The sequence below is a fragment of the Scaptodrosophila lebanonensis genome, unplaced genomic scaffold (assembly GCF_003285725.1).
Source record: "Scaptodrosophila lebanonensis strain 11010-0011.00,11010-0021.00 unplaced genomic scaffold, SlebRS2 tig00000024-arrow-pilon, whole genome shotgun sequence".
Lineage (NCBI taxonomy): Eukaryota > Metazoa > Arthropoda > Insecta > Diptera > Drosophilidae > Scaptodrosophila > Scaptodrosophila lebanonensis.
This window is the reverse complement of record NW_022060538.1, coordinates 8,705,586-8,720,318: the sequence shown is the minus strand read 5'-3', so window position 1 is coordinate 8,720,318 and position 14,733 is coordinate 8,705,586. Positions and strand designations below refer to the sequence as shown.

The following is a 14,733-nucleotide window of genomic DNA, read 5'->3' as shown; positions in this document are numbered from 1 at the left end:
GACTCAATTAAGTATAATTTTTAGTTTTGTTCTTAAATTTTAATTACCTGTGTAATAATGTTTTGAAAGTGTATTTATACTTTGGCTTTTCTGGGAGCAGGCCGGCTCTTAAGCTCGAATATCTTTAAATACAATTCTTTCTCCAATGCTTAGCATTTTATTTAAATTTGTCATGATTTATTATTAGGAGCGAAAGCGTTAAGTGTGTAGCATGGCGTTGCTGCTTTGCTTTCAAAACAGGAAATATAGCTGATTAAATTTTAGGGTGAGTTTATTATTAAATAGGTATATACTGTCTATATAAAATGTTGCATAATCCAAGCCATATGCTTGGATAGGTCACAGTAGAGCACATATTGATTGAGGTTGCACTGACCCGGTGTTCCGCGCTCTCCCAATGAAACGATGCCGCGCAAGAGCCAACGATTGTTGCGCTTCACCATCAGACCACCACCGGAATCACCCAGACAGGGTCCCGAGTTGTCCAGGTTGCCCGCACAGAGCGTACGATTGGAGGTTTTCGACTGCAACTTCCAGGTGCGTACACAATCTACATCTGAAGCGATGGCCGCTTCGACGACACGTGGAAAGCGGGTCATGGAGTTTCCCCGCTCGTCTGTACCCCAGCCGGCAATGGAGCCTGTTTCAGCAGTGATGACCGTGTCGGTGTCTTGCCAGAGACATATAGGACCAATGACATCATTGAAACTGAAAGTAAAGCCGAAGGTTTAAGCTGACTTCACATTTATAGTATATACAGTAGTACCTGACGGGTCGCTCCAATGTGAGAAGCGCAATGTCCGCATCTGGCACTACAAGAGTTGAGTACTCCGGATGGGTGCGTATATTTGTGACCTCCCGCGGTTCGGCGCCCTCCTCGTAGTAGTTCTCGAGATCGTAACGGCCAAGACCCACCAGCACGCGATCCTCTCTCACCTTATAGACACAGTGTGCGGCTGTAATGACCATGCTGCTGGATATTAGCGAGCCACCGCACTTAAAGGCAAGTGTCAGCGACTCCTTGTGATAGATGGCCGCAAGCCAAGGATACTTTCCACGCGGAAATTGATGTCCGTTTTGTATAAATGGTGTTATAGTTCCCTCCCGACCACAGATGACAGCCAGGGTGGTTTTTCTGATGGGTGGTTGTATCGGTATAGCTGCAATAGTAGGTGGTGGTGGTGGTGGTGCTGCTGCTGGTTCCGCTGGTACTGGTACTGGTAGGGGATTGAAGCGACTTCTTTGGGTATTGGTGAACTGAACCGCACCCGGCGTAACTGCAGTGGTTGGAGGTGGGAGCCAAGACATGCCTGCCTGCTGACATGGGAATGAACATATAGCCCAAGGGTCTAGTGTTGCGGTGGCTGGTGGTGCGTAGACAGGTGGCATGGGTTTTGTTGTTGGAACGGGCAAAACTTCAAAGCCTGCTCCGGGTTTCTGGTCCTGAGTAAAATACAATGTATTCACAACCAAGTTCGGTTGCTCATTGTATACAGGTAGAGTGTTGAAGGATTGTGCTGGAATGCTGTTCTTATGTATCTCATAGAAGCGGTTAAAGAAGCTGTTGGGTCGCTCATCTGTAGGATTTTGAAGCATTCCATCAGTCGGCCAATATTTGTTGAAGGTACTCACATTCATTGCCCGCACACAGTTGTCTGCCATTGAGTTTAAAGACCGTTAACTTGGCCAACGTGCCACTCGCGTCCGGTATGAGTTGCAGGCGAAACTTCACGGCACGCTGAGTGCCAATGGAGTCGCGCACCGTTGCCTCGTCGGGATGGGGCAGCAGTTGGCCGACCACAGATTGCTATGAAATGTGAAGCATTAAGACACAAGGTAAATAAATTTCTAACACAATACGTACATCGGTGACGCCCCGTTGTGAGAAACGCACCTCCAACCGGTTTCGACCAATCGACAATTGCGGCAGCATTATCTCTCCGCGCCACGTGCCGGGCAGATCGCTGACATATTGAAAATACTGAGCACAATTGTTTTCGGGCAACAGCTGAGCATTGCAAGTCCAGCTGATTGTCAACGTCGATGCTAGACTTATAAGCCATTTCATTACCATCATCTGCATGGGAGAGGTTTGTTGAGGAAAGAAATCACTTCCGCCTCAATTAAAGGGAAGATATTTAATTAATTGATTATGAATATGCAATTTAACCGCTGCACATGCGACGACTGCTCGCAAACAAATGAACCTGTTGCACGTCGTCTCAATGCTGGTCAATGCACATTTCATTCGCCTTAGTTGTTCCGAACGTTCTGAGCGTTAATCGCAACAGCGTCTTATGGTAAACAAACTGGAAATTCCGCGCTCCCGAGCCACCGCTAGACGATGTTTATAATAAGCATTGAGACTCACAGAATCTCCAACGCAATTCAAAATGGCGAGCTTTTGCATTGTAAATCTAATTGTGGAAAACCCATCTACACATTATATAATATTGTTGAACTAGGACCCTAAGATACTTATATATTTATATACATATATTTTAATCAAATCTTATGATCGGCTCACGACTGTCAGCTAAGAATCACGGGGAAAAAGTTCGGGCCTGATAGAACTTTATTCGAATTATCTCACAGTTTTACTCTCAATCCAGCTTAAGTGCTGGGAAATATCACAGTAGGATGACGTATCCGAACAGATCGCAGCTGTTGCCCGAGCGCTGGGCAAGAGAGATGATGGCACGCAACATCCACTTCCCACTGTGCTTAATCATGAGTCCAGCTCCCGAATCACCCATGCAAGGACCACATTTCACACAAAGTTCGGATGCGTGTAACACTTCCGCGTCCATAACGATAGCTCCGGTTTCGGGATGCGAACTCAGATCGTGGCAGCCCACATATATTCGCAGCTCCTCGAGTTTCTTTTCCCAGACAATGGGCAGCTGTGCGACCAGAAATGAGCGTAGCCACACATTTGTAGTTCAGGCTGACCTTTTTCGGATCGGGGTCATCATCATGGTAGAGGGCTGCCATCCAAGGAAATCGACCATGCGGTATAGCTTCGCCATCCACCTGCAGGCCAACAAAGCCTTCTACTCCACATTGATGGGATGCTGGGCTATCTTGCGTTATTTTATTAACGGTTATGTTGTGTGATCCACTGGCAGCACCACTCTTTGATTCGCGTCCCCCTCCACTGGCAAATTCACCACTGCTAGGTCTCAGTTCTGTTTTATCCTTGTAGGTTGAGACCGATATATTCAGATACCTCGACATCACAGTCGAAGGCGGATCGTCTGTATGGACAAACGTTAGTCAAGTGGTGGCATATACTTGTATATCTCATAGCATACTCACAGCCCGGACTGTGGCAAAGCTCTTCTCCATTGAGCATTCCAAACGTTAATTTAGGCAGTTCTTCTCCGTAGTTGCGAAAAGGCACTCTCGGCACGTCCATCTTGGAGCATCCGTTGCATCGCCGTTTCGTTGTCTGGATAAGGGTTCAGCTCGCTCGCAACTCTCACAATATTGAACATTCTGGTTACCTTGCCCAGGCCGTGTACCAGAAAACGCACTCTCCAGTTCATGCTCTTGAGGCCATTTCTATGTGGCCTTATTATACCAATCCAGTCATTGCCTTGCCGCTCGTAACAAAACACTTGGGGAAAGTGTCAGAAATAGATATAGCATCCATAAGTTCTGATTCCACATCACGATTACCATTGACTTATTTTAAGCCCTTCTTTACCCTGGTGTGTTTTTTTACTCTCGCTATATGCAGAGAACTAAAAACACCCGATCATCATTCCATTTAATATAATCCCTTATCGTAAACGGCATAATAATCTCTTTGAAGCAACAGCAATTCTCAATACATGTGCTCGAAAGTTTTGTAACAGCAAATGTGCTCTTCTAGAAAGTTTATGATCACATTGAAATAAAATCTAAGTGGAAAAGAGGTTAACAAAATAGCAATCAAATGCCATATGGCTTGCATGAAATGACTAAAATAAATAACACTTACCGATTCAAACATAATTTTTCAAGCAGCCAGTAACTGACTTGGCCACCTCAAGACATTGGATAATGCTGACATATACTTATATCCAATACAAATACACTTCTAAAATATACTATCAGCCATATGGTAGTCAGTAAAAGCATTATCCATGTGGGTTGCTCGTCAGCTGAATATGCACTAAACGTGGTTCGCTGTTTTTGTTGAATGATCAGCGAAAAATAACGACTTGAGAATGCAGCTGAGAGCAACAGCAGCATTACGACTATAATTAGTAAACAAATTTCCGATTCATAGAAAGAGCCATAAATGCATGTCATAACAATCACGCCATTTGAAGCAACAAGTACAAAATAAGTTTAACTTTAATTCTTTATACTGAACTAACTAGTCGCTGTGACTACAATCGCATTTTGTAAAAAAATCAAAGAGACTGAGATTTATTCTGTTACCCAGATATGTTAAATGAACACTTGTATTAGCTCAAATTGGCTAAAGTTACGAGTCCTTTGGAATATGGAAAGGATCCATCCATCGCCGCTGCTTTGTCTAACATTGTTGCAAATTTTCCTTCGAAATAAACAAATAATAAAATCAGATAAGTCGCTGATATTCATCGGCACTGATGGGCTCGGCCGAGAGCTTTGCAACTCAAAAGTGTACTAAATGCAAATATTAAACACAAATATTAAGTCAAGCACAACGAAAAATAAATATTTTGGATGCTCGGCATATTTCAAGAGATTAAGATTATAATTAAATCAGCATTTCTCTCTCTCTCATGCTTTACCTCCCAGTATATTTTCCCCTGCCTGGCTATGCTGATAGCAAGTAAATGGAATCGATGATTGGGCTTTACCCCCAGCAAGATAGTAAACAAATGGCAATTGCCAAATCTTGCCCGGCATATATTGGTTAAAGAGATTCAAATTCCTATTCCATCAGCAGCGCTCTCTCTCTCTCTCTCTCTCACTCTCTCTCTTTTTTCCCTCTGTCTGGCTTTGCTGATAGCAAATAACCGGTTTCAATGTTTGGGCTTTACCCCTAGCAATATAGTAAACAAATGCCACAGACTCTACAATCAAGCAAGCCCGACAGTTTTGATGCACTTTGTTTATATTTTCATATACGAAGATCAAAGTATTGATAGTCATGATCGAAGAGGAAACGAGAAGCTTTTTTAATGAAAATATGAATAATTCGAATATTTTTATGAACAATTATCGTAACAAATTTAATTATATACCTGTATGTACATTTCTGATTATTTAGATAAATTTCAATTCCAAAGTGATTCTATGGCACATGAAAATTGAACGTAGAGGCAAAGAAAATGGAAAGTCCTTATCAGAATCTTTATTTACAACGCAACATATTCATAGGCATTCAAAGACATTAAGCCATATTTAAACGTAAACGCAAATGCAGGCTGCTGATTTATGTCTTTTTAGAGTGTCTCTCGTAGATTTTATTTTTGCATAGTAAGCGCATTATTGGATAACCGTCTGTTTCAGGCTTTCCCAAGCTACTGGCAAAAATCGAATCTGACAAATATCTAAAAGCCGCACTAAAAGCTAATCGTTCATTAAAAATGGTATGGAATATTTTAGGCTGGCATACTAGAGGTGGATCTGGTCAGTCTGATCTGCTGTTCTACGGCTTATTCGGCATCCTACAGCTGAATTTGAATAAGTCTTAAATAAAAGTGAAACAGTTGCACAGGTGTACTTACAACTATAACAAATAGATTTGGAATACATATACAGCTTATATTAACACTTCATTTAAAAAATGTTCTTAGTAAAGGGTAAATATTGGAGTTTTTTATTTTTTTTTATTTATTCTGACAAATTGATAAATTTGAACGGGAACTCCATTAGTCTTTTTGTTTTTTTCCCCATGACCCTTTAGAACCTATTTTCCTCCGAAATGAGATAATGGTGATACCCACACTGTTCTGTATTATTCACTTGCAAAAAGCTGGTTTTATAAAACAAAAACAAGAAATTCAAGCATCATTCTTTTGACAGTTAATAATATTCGAGCATATTCATTTAAGTCAATACTTAAAATGTTTGAATTCTTATGTGGTTCTGCCTGTAAGCTTTAGCGTTGAATGTTTCCGCAACTCTGGTTGTAGCGTCTGTTAAAAAAGTTTTAATGTAATTGGGGGGACATCTCTTTAGCTTGACAATGGAAAGTTAAATTCTTTTTTAATGGTGGAGGGGGTTGTGGCTGTTTTGCAATAACGAAATACATTGTATGTGTACAAGGTGTGTTATAGAAATGTATTGGAAATAATTCTTGCACACAATGCCTTCCAATAATACCACTTGCCAAGAGTTTAGAAAGTGTTTACACAAAATTGTGCAATCTAATGTATTTTTTCTTTTATTTGACTGTTTCACATTTTACCAACTTTTAAAGATTTGTTTCATTAACTATTTTTGAATTGACAGGCGGAAATGTTAAAATCAATAAAATAAAATATCACACATGTATAGCTGTTGATTTTCCCCATCTGTGCGTTTTAATGCCTATTTGATGGAAATAATTAATTCTATCTAACTAATTAACATAATTCGACAGCCTCCGCTGCCTTTTTTTCAACTTTTAAGAAAAAATGAAGATTTTTTGGAACATTTTGATAAAATCATGACATATAAATAATCCAATATATATATATAGTATTTATTTGTTAAAAAATGCTCTTATCGCACAATTTTGCTCTCAATCCATTGAAGATGCTTTGATACATCGCTATAGATGACGTAACCACTCAAGTCACAGGTGTTGCCCAAGCGCTGGGCCGTCGAAACGACAGCTCTAAGGGTCCATTGATTGTTTATTTTGACCATGAGTCCAGCCCCCGAATCACCGGAGCAGGGACCATGCGCATCTTTATTGCCAGCGCAGAGTGTGCGAGAAGTCAAGAAATGAATGGCGGAGATCATTTTCCGTTGACAAGTCTCCCTTGATACAATCTGCATCTCAGCGGACTTGGGAAAGCGTAAGTGATTCTGGTTCTTATCTACTCCCCACCCAACTACAACTGCTTCCTCGAATAAGCTTTCATTGGAGGAAGCTTTCAACGACCACATGCATATGGGACGTACATAGCTAGATATTCTGTAATATCGCACATGAATGATTAGTCTACTAATTAGTCTTGCTGAAAACTTACGTCGCATGAGTGGTGAAGACTAGTATGCCTATGTCCGAATCGGGCACCACATCGCCTATAAAGTCCGGATGTGTATGAACGCTCTGAATTTCCATTAGAACGGCGCCCTCCTCGGGATACGATTCCAGATCATGGCGGCCTACATAGACGCGCATTTCCTCGCGTTTTTTGCCCCAAATGCAATGCGCTGCAGTAACTACTGTGCGGGTCGATACCAGTGTTGTCACACATTTGTAGTTTAGATCAACGACGTACGGATCGGGATTGTCATCGTGGTACAGAGGTGCTACCCAGGGGAAACGCCCTCTTGGCACATTTGTGCCACCAATGAACAGTGCAATAAGACCTTCTTCACCACATTTATCTGCTGGGGGCTGTACACGCGGAGGAGGCCTTACACGGACAATTATTTCTGAAGTTGTCGGTAATCTTCTAATATCCAAGGGTGGTGCCGTTGACATTCCATTTCGAGCACGTAAGCCATAGTAGGAGTAGATCTCCGCTTTCTTTGAGCGTTCGCGATCTATGTGGGTGCAGATGAAGTCGAACCAGCGCCTAGCGCTGGCATAAAAAGTATACAAAATTGAAAATTATGTGTGAGAACGAATGTTGATAGTTAAGAGTTTTGTTAACCCTAAAAAATTTCATCATTTGTTTTAGAACAACGAATGTGTTCTTCTATTAGGAGATTGAATGTTACATCTTCACTATTTCAGACGCAAAAATCCAATCCCAAAGGACATTTTAAAGAAAACAATTTGTGACATCTTACATATTTCAGCTGTGCACATCCGTACGCCATTGAGTTCGGCAAGGACTAATTTTGGCAACTCAACGTTAAAGTTTCGGAAGCGTAAGTACATCTCAACCTGTCCGCCTTTTAAAAGGATTCTAACGGCTGTGGAATCATCAGGGTAGGACAGCACTTCTCCAAAATTAACAGAATCCTGCTCAATTGAAAAGGCCATTTAATTGCCATTATAGAAACCAGGGCTTACCTGATTAGATGCGAGGTAGTTGAAATGTAATCTCCATTCCAATTCTCTAAGGCCATTTGTTGATGCCTTCAAAATACCGATCCAGCTGTCGCCTTGACGCTGATATCGTAAAATATTGCCGCAGTTGTTTGTTGGCAGACGCTGTGCATCTACTCGAGATACCAGACTAATCAGACTAATGAGCACCAGCGATAACGATGCCATCCGCGCACCAAGACTTGATCTGCAAATAGCCATTGATTTGCTTCCCTATGTAGCTCTGGTCGGTGCCGATTTCATCTCTACTCGGTGTGAACCGAACGTGTACTAAAAACACAACAGCATACAAGTATTGCAAATCAGTAGCCGATCACCTAACACTGTAGAGCCGAAGGTAATACCCATAATGTGAGAGTTCTACAACATCAATCCGGCGTTCGTTGTCTGTTTTGTTCAGATGATAGCCGCGCCTCTATCAGCTGATGTATAATTTCAATACCACTTTGTTTATGTTTTTTCACCTCTCAGCTGCGAATTAATATGTTTTCTCTGAGCACAGGCAACAAACTTGTTTGGTGAGAGAGAAAAAATAAAACAAATATAGGAAAACAAAACAATAGCCCTCACTTTGCTCTGAGAATGAAAAAGAATAAGTCTGTCCCCTCATCCTCCCCTGGGCGAAGTCGCCTCCGATTCTGCCACCAAGACTGGCAGACAATAACCAAGTTTGCAGAGAATGCTCGGCTTATTAGATGAAAAGTTCGAATTTTTGCGGCAACTTTTAATAATGTAATGTAATATAATGTAATGCAGTGTAATGTTATAGTAATGTATAAAAAATTATGTGTATAAAACGCCCTTCAATACTACCATCTTAGCATCGACCGCTTTGCAAAAACTTTTAACACCAAAACACACTCGAACTTTTGCACGCTCGAGGTGCACTCTTATGGCGATTGTTGTTGTTGCCGTTCCGACTGTTTTCAGGAGACTTTTTGTTTCCAAACTTTTATAATCAGTTCGAGTTTGCGCAAGCTTTGTTATAATTTTGTGCGATTTGGCGTAAATTTAATTTTCTTCGCCAAATAAAATAATGAATTACGAGTACGAGTATGTTGGTAAGTATTTTCACTTTGCCCATACAAAATATTTACACGTATATTTTTAAAGACCTCCTAGACTTTAAGCGACAACTTTGTGAAAATTGTATACGCTACTTAATTTTAACATCGTTGTTATCTTAGCATTAGCATTTAAATATTTAGCAAAACGATTGGGCAGCAGCTCCCATTTAATGTCACTGAAGCTTAAAGCATCGAATATTTCATCAAAAAGCGTTGCATTCCTTATACTAATTCATGGATGATGTTAAAAAGTTATTAAATTATTTAATTTTCAAATTGTTGTACATTAGCTTCAACGACAACATGTACTATTATTAAAATAATTATGCATCAATGAATGAATAAACTTGTTACACACGTTTTTAAAACTGTTGGTTATTAGGAATGCTCTTTCATTCGAAACTGATCTCATTATTGCTTTGACTGTAGAGTCGCGCTAATTTTGCAAAAATAGTGATGTCATATCAGATCACAAACTCTATGATTGGCTTTCTGAATTCTTACTTCATAAGTTCACTCCATTTGTTGACTTTTTTTAAAAGTCAAATGCCCTATTTGTAGGTTTCCTGAAAACATTTATATTAGCCTTGAAACCTTTTTTATATAATTTAGATTCATGCGAACCGATACCCTTCAGGTACATAAAAATCAACTCAAAATTTTTAACGATCAATGGTTCACTTCTCATTTTATTTTTTCACTAATAATGTAGATTGTTCCTATCTGCCTCTTACTTTTAAAGCTCTGCATGGTCACCAAATTAACTTCCATGCATCTTTCCTTAAACTATCACAATTGGCGTGGATCTACTAAAATATAAGGGAAACGAAAACAGACAGCCCCCAAATTTTAAATATTCAAGTATTCAAGTTCAAGCCAATCAAACTGTCGAGTCCCCTTCGGTATAGAAACCAAGATGTTGGCAAATTAGGACCATCACTCTACTGCCGTCTACGAGACTGATGCACTTGAAATCAAAATGCAAGCACACGAATAATTTTCTACTAAATAGATGCATTATTATGCAAAACTTGGGGCCAGCCGCTTAATTAGCCTACATACTTAGCCTACGGACTATCGAGCTGGTGGTTTAATGGCAAAGTGTGTGTATGTTTTGGTTGAAGACTCTTTGTATATATTAAATGCATCACGTATACGCCACGTGCACACATCAACGCCTGCTGTCTGACCCTGCGCATCAATGCGATGCGCAACAATTTCATTTTATTATCAACGCATAAATCAGCTGCGGCTGGATTACCCCCCTCTCCTCGTTAGGAAATAGCCCCGAAAAGAAATGTCGCACACTTTCCTATACATTTTCCCTTGTTTATTTTGTATAAAATTTATGCGCACACACAGCAACAAAAACAGCAACGGCAAGCAACAATCTTCGTAAATTTTATGCCAAATTTGTCGTAGGTAGCCTCCATTTTTATGTGAGCCCAAGCTGCATTTCATTCGCCTTGTTTCGAGCAGCGTTTTACGCCATTTTATTCTTTTCGACTGTACATACAAACTTACTACATACACATAAATTTGGGTAAGTGTGTTTAACAGACGGCATACAAAGGCAAGAATTTCGGAAGCAATGGCGATGACAGCACCAGCGGAACTTGCAGGCTCATTAGCTTTAACGACCAGATGCAGTCGAACATTTGATTTTATTGCCCCGAACGATGATGAACGAATTGATCGGGATGGGTGGTCGGACAACTGATGCTGAGCTGCATGTCTCGAATTGATAACAAATGCGCATTTAAATGCATTTAATTTGGCAAACGTAACGTTCCAAAGGCCGCCGCCCATTACGCATACGCCACGCGTTCCACACACAAACATGTGCTGCGCACGTGTAAGAGTGTGTGCGATACATTTTCATAAATCAATTGTGCGTGCTACTTTTAACGCGTACCCGACTGACTGCCCACCCTATCAACATCGAGCATCCAACAAATCCAATTCAAAATCAAACCCAAATCATTTTTGGGTTTTCCTCTGGCCCCATTTTGTGCCCAATGGTGAGAGATTGTCAGCTTGTGTGGATGTATGTTGAAATTATTTTAAGTTTGCCACAGAAGAAAAATGAATGGGAAAACAAGAAAAATTGAGTGACGAATGCTTATTTTACGCTTCAATTTTCAACAACTTATTGCAAATGCGATTTCTTGTTCACGTTGCGTTTTATTCTGATTTTGTTGGCAACCGGTGTGAAAATTTGATTTGTGCCCATGCCCTCCAGCAATAGCTGTCGTTTCATTTAATTCGGTGCAGAGGTTTTTCATTCCTTCTCCATGCTTTTCCTTTGTTTTGAAGACACATACTTGGGTATGTAGTGAATGGAAGATTTATGGAGGGACTGAACAAGCCACGCCCTTTTGGCTATTAAACATTCTACACGTGTGTGCTATGAAGATGTGAACTAATAGCAGGGGAGTGTTTTCGAGTTTAAAACAGGTAGATTTAAATTATAAAAATATATTGAACGAAATTTAAATACAGATCATTAGAATAATAAAACTTGTTCAAAAAACGATAGCGTTTCATGAAGGGGTCCTCGCGATCAGAATATGCAATAGACCCAAGCAAATAATTACAAAAAGTATGCTAACATTTTCTGTCGCAGCAGGGCAAATCGGTTATTCAGCTATCTTTAAACTCAAAAACTGTGCACAGTTTTAAAGCTTAAGATCTAATAATTTTAAGTTAAGTTTTTAAAGCCCGCATTCACTCTTGGCAGAACACACTTTTTGTTTATAACACATCATATCAATTGGACATTCCTGTTTAGATTCGAAAACAATGATTTCGCTTCCCAACTTTCAGTTTGCTGAACCAGACCTTCAATTTAAAGATACTGACTTCCAATCTGGAGAATACATTTGGTCATCCCAGCTTTCATTCGAAAACAATGATTCCACTTCGAGTTTGCTAAACCAGACCTTCACTTAAAAGATATTGACTTCCAATTTGGAGAATACTATATCAAGTTTGATGAGTGTAGCTTTAACTTTGGAAACGTCGACTTCCAGTTTTAGGACCCTTACTACCAGCATAGGGGGATCGACTTGTAAAAACTCAAAACACAGTCCAGCAGGGCGACATTAAGGCAACTGCCTGGGGGTTAAGAGCAATGTCAACAAGTGTAAGTGTGCCTGTTATATTCGTCTGTATATTTTATTGAGGCACTTAAAAGGGGGAACCAACAGACTAAGAATACGCTGCAAAAAGCGTCGTCTGCTGCCTTAAGCAACTCCAACGCAACAAAACACAACATAAAAAGAAAGGCAAATAACAAAAAGCAAGCGATGGAAATATGAATCCAAAAAGAAATGAAACTGCAAGCGTATTGACATAAAAGCCAATCATTTTAAAATAGCTTAAAGCAGTAGCCACACGGCGGCAACTACTTGTACAACAGCGGCGGAAGTGGCCCAGTGGCCGTTGTCACAACAACCTCAACACAAATGGAAGCCAACAGCGTCGAGCGAGACAGGGAAAAATCCTTCGGAGAGCATCGAAAGTCGTTGTCCACAGTACGAAAAAATAAACAAAATATCATCATAAGACCACAATGCGCGAATAGCAACTCGCAGCTACCAACCAACTTTCTGCCAAATTGCCGCTGACAGTATGAGCCAAAAGTTTATTCAGTTATGTGCATTGGTATGAAAACCACAGCTTGTTGGCTACTCGCTTGGCTGACATTTGGCATAGATTGGCTTGCAGCATTTTTAATGCAGCTACGCAACCGCAAAGTCGTGCACTTTGTCCGCTTTGCGCCTTTTTGGAGCTGCGCATTTTGCTGCTTGCATAAATAATCAAACGGCAGCTTTTGCAAGCGAAATGTGAAATTTTAAATGTGCCAGTTCATTGGAAATGCAAAAAGGCCACCACAGACGCAGCTACGCCAACACAGTTGCTAACGTTGCCAGCGAATACGAAATCAATCAAATTATCATTCAAGTGTAAGCGCATGATTGATGTATGCACAACAGCCCGTGGCATCAATCATTGAAGAGTAGTGCGTCAATTTTCTAAAGCAAAGTCAACATCATGCCACAAATAGATAAGTTATAGCTGTACTCGAGTGCATATGTTTAAGCAGCAGCTCAATCTTTTGACAGGCCCGTCAAATGAGCACAAGCTACTCATATTTATGAAAGCTGCAAATATATAGTAAGTTTATATAATATTGTATTTTTAGAGAAGAATGTATACTGTGTCGTAACAGAAAGTAAATAGAACGCTTTAAATTTATTGCACCAATTTATTATATTTCAGCTACTTGTACCCAAAAGTTCAATAATCTAATATAGTATATACTTCATAGGCTCCAATGGGTTGCGAATTTGAAGAATGGAATCTATGAAATATTTTTAACATATCCTAATAGCTAATGAAGTGAGTTAGTGAGGGTCACATTCGGGGCAGTCTTAAAACGCTTGGGTTTTTTGTAGCATTTTATCGATTAATACATATATTTCCCTTGATCTCCATTTTAGGCCTTTAGTTTTATTTATTTAATTGATGTCCTGGTTATTGGTTCGAAACTGTACAACAATTATAACCTTTTACAGTGGACCTAAAAAGTCACATGTGTTGCTTTAGATTTGTTCCGGAACTGAATAAAAAGCGTTTGGAGTTTTCATCCGAAAGTTATCAAAAGTTTCCAAAGACCTATTAATGTTGTAAAAAGCTCACCAAAATGTTGTTCTCATTTTATAAAAATACCCCCAAAACATGCTTTGCGTGGATTGTAAGAAAAAAGAACAACTACTTAGATGAGAGTAGAAGGCCCGAGTAGCTGGCACTCGTTAATTTAATATTAAGTTTAGTATTTAGAATTTGTCAAAAAAGTAAAAAATAAAAATAAATACGTACTTAAATCAAATTAAACTGCATCACTAAAAATGTACAGTTGCCGTTTTATATTCTACATAAAAGAAGCTATCTTTAAAGAAATAAAAGCGACTAAGTATGCAGAAATAATTGAATCTTTTATTTTTTTAACTCTATTTTTTACACTAAGGCCGAACTTTTGTCAGTTAAAAAATAAAATGCGTTTTTTAATCTGTACACATGTATGTATATGTAGATGTTTCCACCTATCTACTTATTCATATTTTGACCTTGTTTAATACCCATTTACTACTCAATAAGCAATACAACATTCAGGTATATTTTGGAAAAGCTATACATACATATGTGCACACACTCAAGTCACAGTCAAGGCAAAGGTTTGGGGACATGCCTGGTCGAGCTTTGGCTCCAATAGCAAAAGTTTTGTGAATAGAAGTCAGAGAAATAGAATCAGAGCTGGTGGCTGCATTATTTTCACGCTTGCTTTGTTAACTGAAACCAATTTGCGCATTTATCTGCAACAGCGACGACTTCGTAATGCTTCGTTGGCTGTCAGAGCGCCTTGAGAATAACATGTTGCATACTTTTCTGGGCAGGTATATAGTA

The 14,733-nt window shown here is 39.7% G+C and overlaps 3 protein-coding genes across 4 annotated transcripts; all 3 read right to left on the bottom strand.

Moving 5' to 3' along the window:
- Window positions 1-4,125, bottom strand: LOC115621745 (serine protease 42). Its single transcript, XM_030515479.1, has 6 exons — window positions 3,986-4,125; window positions 3,319-3,905; window positions 1,865-3,257; window positions 1,633-1,807; window positions 767-1,577; window positions 1-708 (listed from the first exon to the last, which is right to left on the bottom strand). The coding sequence occupies exons 3-6, from the start codon at window positions 2,081-2,083 to the stop codon at window positions 297-299; spliced, it is 1,617 nt and encodes a 538-aa protein (XP_030371339.1). The 5' UTR covers window positions 2,084-3,257; window positions 3,319-3,905; window positions 3,986-4,125; the 3' UTR covers window positions 1-296.
- LOC115620203 lies at window positions 2,631-3,418 on the bottom strand. Its single transcript, XM_030513338.1, has 3 exons — window positions 3,319-3,418; window positions 2,953-3,257; window positions 2,631-2,903 (listed from the first exon to the last, which is right to left on the bottom strand). Exons 1-3 carry the CDS (start codon window positions 3,416-3,418, stop codon window positions 2,631-2,633), a joined length of 678 nt encoding a protein of 225 aa, XP_030369198.1.
- A 2,526-nt stretch (window positions 4,126-6,651) lies between the features above and the next one.
- Window positions 6,652-8,438, bottom strand: LOC115621348 (serine protease gd-like). Of its 2 annotated transcripts, XM_030514968.1 has the most exons (4): window positions 8,162-8,438; window positions 7,936-8,110; window positions 7,164-7,686; window positions 6,652-7,108 (listed from the first exon to the last, which is right to left on the bottom strand). In XM_030514968.1, the coding sequence occupies exons 1-4, from the start codon at window positions 8,396-8,398 to the stop codon at window positions 6,691-6,693; spliced, it is 1,353 nt and encodes a 450-aa protein (XP_030370828.1). In that variant the 5' UTR covers window positions 8,399-8,438; the 3' UTR covers window positions 6,652-6,690. The 2 variants fall into 2 exon arrangements, with proteins under 2 accessions (XP_030370828.1, XP_030370829.1); XM_030514969.1 differs by having other exon boundaries at window positions 7,164-7,724; window positions 7,936-8,438.
- Between the last annotated feature and the right edge of the window lie 6,295 nt (window positions 8,439-14,733).